The sequence below is a fragment of the Pyxicephalus adspersus genome, chromosome 8, assembly GCF_032062135.1.
Source record: "Pyxicephalus adspersus chromosome 8, UCB_Pads_2.0, whole genome shotgun sequence".
In the NCBI taxonomy this organism is placed as follows: domain Eukaryota; kingdom Metazoa; phylum Chordata; class Amphibia; order Anura; family Pyxicephalidae; genus Pyxicephalus; species Pyxicephalus adspersus.
Genome location: NC_092865.1, coordinates 42,433,287 through 42,437,715, shown reverse-complemented (window position 1 = coordinate 42,437,715; position 4,429 = coordinate 42,433,287). Strand labels below are relative to the sequence as shown.

At 34.7% G+C, this 4,429-nt stretch overlaps 1 protein-coding gene across 1 annotated transcript in view; it reads right to left on the bottom strand.

Moving 5' to 3' along the window:
* Window positions 1–4,429, bottom strand: part of LOC140336832 (cytochrome P450 2D15-like) — a gene marked incomplete in the record, with an annotated part of 14,675 nt that overhangs the window by 1,630 nt on the left and 8,616 nt on the right. Inside the window, 2 exon segments of the mRNA XM_072420215.1 lie at window positions 875–1,062; window positions 1,834–1,975. Coding sequence (XP_072276316.1) covers window positions 875–1,062; window positions 1,834–1,975 — 330 coding nt within the window.

Genomic DNA, 4,429 nt, shown 5'->3' with positions numbered 1-4,429 from the left:
TATATATATAGGTTTTTATTCCCTGTTAGATAAAGGTGTACTGTATATATTTCTTCTTATTTCACCTGGCCTGTGGCAGTATCTGGTGTTTATGTTCCTTAGGATTTTTGAAAATTAATTCGTTCTGGTCCAGTCATATATGGGTCCATTATTTACATTAATATAGGATAAGTGTTATATGGTGTGTAGAGAATTTAGGAAGGATGGAATCAAACACTGGTGATGAAAAGGGGGATGAGGAACTGATAATGGAGGAACAGGATGACAAAAGCAGATATCACAGGGGGTGGTGGAAGGTATTGGTTAGGCAGAAAGCTAATGGTGAGGTGTAGGGTACAAAACTTGAGAATTTAAGTCATGTAAAATCATGATAGTAAGTAGGAGCTGATGGGGATCAGCTATGAGAGAAAGAGACAGAAAAAAGAAGCTAGTATAGCAATATGTTTGTAATTAATTTATTGTAATCCCCTTCAAGCTATCAGTTTACGAAACTTATAATGAGGTATTATACTAAAGAACAATAACTTCTTTCTGACTGTGACATGAAGGGTATACTTTGATTTGTCCACAAATCTGTGCAGGTAAAAAGGTGAAATATATAAGGACTCTTTTCCAGTCATTTTAGTGGTGATGTGTTTTAGAAACTGCCTTACGGTAATAGTATATTCTAGTATAACCAAAATGTATGGAATCCCCACTAGCTGACTAGAACAGTGACCTGATAAGGTGCATTGCCATGCTCTCACAAAGAAACTGTCTTTTTACCAAGTATTTTGTCAGGCGTCTACATACACCCCATCAATCCATTTCCCAGACATCACATCCGTATGTGTGTGTAAATGTCTTGGTACATACACTATAAATACAGATTTACCTTTGGTAGAAAATATCCTTGAATTTCCATGTCTCTGTAGGTCATATGGGGCAAAGCTAAAGGACTGATATCACCGCATCGCTGTATTTCATGGATCACAGCATTAGTATATGGCATTTCCTGAAGGTCTTCCATTGTTGGTTTTCTATCTCTTCCAATCACTCGATCAATTTCTTCATGGACTTTGGCTAAAACAGAATGTACATCACTGATCAATAAACTTGTGTATACTTGTGAAGTTGGTGAATAATAGTTTACATACACTGATTTACTGAATAATTTAAAACTAAAATCAGCAAATACTTAGGGGTTTTGGATTAAAGATTCTTTTTTTTTTGGTAAATACAACTGGAATATGAACCATATAGAAGTATATTATTGCTGGGTGTGTTACTAATATTTATCCCTGGGTCCTCCACCATACCTTTATTGAATAATATTGGTAGATGGTGCTAATCACAGTATACGTCCTTTATCTTAATATTTGACTTATATACTGTGTAAGTGAATGTAATGTAGAAATCAGCATTATGGTTTACATTTTTAATGAATAAAATATTGAAGGGACAACTTTTCCCAGTGTTTCGTTTAAGAATAACACCTTTACCTGTAAGCACTGTTGAATGAAAATCTAAAATTTGCCTGTTCAAATATGTTAAAAAAATAATCCGTTTCTATTTGGTGTATCTACTTTTTCACATAACTAAATCATTTTACTAAATCATCAGATTGCCAGTGAATGGTATATCATTTTAAAGAACTGCTGCCTTGTTTGTTGGTTTGTGTGACAATTGTTTAAAGTCAATGGATAGTCTAAAAGGTTAGAAGTAAAACAAAGCTCCTCTTTCTCTATGCACACTCAACAAGACAATGTATATGTTTATAAATAGTATATTGCTGCCATAAACAACACATGGTACATGATATTGCTTGTTTCATACCTAAATATTGTCACTTACACTGAATGTCCTGGTAGAGTAGCATGTATAGGAGAGCCCATCTCAAAGTTGTACTTGTGGTTTCTGTACCAGCTCCAAATAAATCATTTGTTGTCAAGAAAAGATTTGTCTCATTGAAACTAGTGTTTGTTTCTCCCTTTGCCTATAATAATTGGCAATGTTTTGTTATTAAATGAAATTTAGCAATATCTTCTGATTTCCTTCAAATCATTACAATGCCATATGTTTTTGTAACCATTATAATATATACAATACAAATATTAATACATTTAGAAAACTAGTAATGTGATCCCCTAAATAGTTTTTCAACATTATGAGATTGCCAAATCCCTCAATAAACACAATTTGAGATAGAAGGAAAAGTAGGCAATTCCTTGCATATCTAGTCTTAAAAATATAATCTTTTTTTAAACAAAACATATATTTTAAACATACAAGCAATATCTTCTTAAGCACACATAAGCATATAGACATAATGTGATCACCATATCATCACAACAACATAGATAATCAATATTTGTTTCCTGGCACATTTCGTGGATGAGACAGATTCCTCAGGGGTTAGATAGCAAAATAGAAGGTTTAAACACCTGATGTGTAATTTAGAAAAAAATATATACAATGATCAAGTCATCTTTGAAAAATGTTTTCATTATTTAAATATAAAAAAGCACAAAATAGAATTTACCCTAAATAATGATACTATATAGTATCATAGATACAAAATAATGATAAAGTTTTAGAAAAAACAAGATTTGCAAAATTACAAGGGTGTAAGGGTTCTTTTAATATGAAGATGGAAGACACTTTCCCTTTTCCTTAGAAGATAATTGGAATATATGTGAGCTGCTCCTCTTTGTGTATGTATGAAAACCAAGGTTAAAAAAAGGTTAGAAGAGAGGGGCTTCAGGCTCTTGTTTTAAGTTGTGTATTGTTAAAAAAGCAGTTTACCAGTCTGGTGTCATAGATCAGTACAATAGTGTGTTACATCACAAAAGATCATTCCCCATTGTAGAATCATGGGGTGGTAGTAGGCTAATCTGAACAGTTGTGTTCCAGGCTAGAAAGGTGTATATGAAAAAAGTCTTGTTACCCAATGCGTTTCATCACTGGGGCTTCTTCAGAGGTATATAACAAGCGTAATATATTGTCTAAGGCAGGTGGAGATGTTGTCACAGATAGGTATGACACAGATGATAAGAATAAATTTTGCTACTGATGTGGGTTTAATTGTAGATGATGCCTTGGGTTAGAATGTAGTATAAAATACAGATGTTTCCTGGTCTTTAAATGCATGAAATGCCAAGACTGTGGATGAGGGGGGAGGGGAGTTGTATGCAGGAAAGCATCTTGCTGGAAATGGATATCAAAGTGTTGAACACACTATTGTACTTATGTATGGCACTAGACTAAACTGCTTTTTAAACAATACACAACTTAAAACAAGAGCCTGAAGCCCCTCTCTTTTCTCCTTCCAATCTGTTTCTCATACATACAGAAAGATAGAATTTGTGCTATCAGTGGGCCTGATTTATTAAAACTCTCCAAGACCGGGGTAGTTAGGCTCTCATGAGTGAACCTGGTTGATCCAGCAAACATAGAATGGATTTCCTAAAGTTATTTGCAAATGTGTACCAAAGTGTACCACATATGTTCAACTCAGATCAGTTTCCTAAATGTGCAGCTCCTGGGGCAAACCTGTTCCACTGTCTCTGGGACTGTGTAATTAAAAAAATGTGTATTAAAAATGTTTGGCGACAAGTTATATGCTATGCCTGTGCTTGCCTACTTACCTATCTCCCTTTTATGCCCAAGTGGGCAATGCTGGGCAGGAAGGTAATAATATCTAGAGGCATTCACTGCCTGGCTGTACTTATTTCTGCAGTAGGCAGAAAGACAAATTTTCAGTGCTGGATTTCTTCTACGCCACCCACCATGCACCTGTTTTAACCAAAATGACAATTTATTTTCTGTATAGGGTGGATTGAGACCTCAGCAAAAGCAAAAAAAAATACACACTCCCCTGTTTTTTGGTACAAAAAAAAGAAAGCTTTATAGCCACACTAAACCGGGTCACTAAGCAAAAATGGTATGAGAAGGAGACACCCCCCCCCCCAATGTTCCTGTATGATCACTTGTCAAATTTGATTGTTAAACGTTTAGATCCTAACCAGCAATGATTTTCCGGAACAATGAATATCTTCCTTTAATATATATCATGAGATTACTCCAGTTGTTAAGTAAAGTTTCCAACAGACTGTTCTCACAGTGTTCTTTTTCTTTGTGTACCTCATCTCTTTTTGTATAAATCATGTATTGCCACCTCTGTAAACTTTTTGGTCAACCAAATAAAGAAATATTAGACAATAAAATATAATGTAGCTGCAAAACCTGAATGCTAGTGAGACATTGTAAGGCCCAGTGTCACCAGGCTTTTTTCACCTCTAACAGGTTCTGCAATTCTTTACAAATCTATATGAATGCAAAACCTTTTATAATGAACCTGTCAATGAATTTTAAATAGTCACAGAAGCGTCTCAGACTGATGTCAGATTGATGCGGTCAACACAAGTCCAAAGCCCATGAACAGAGACTT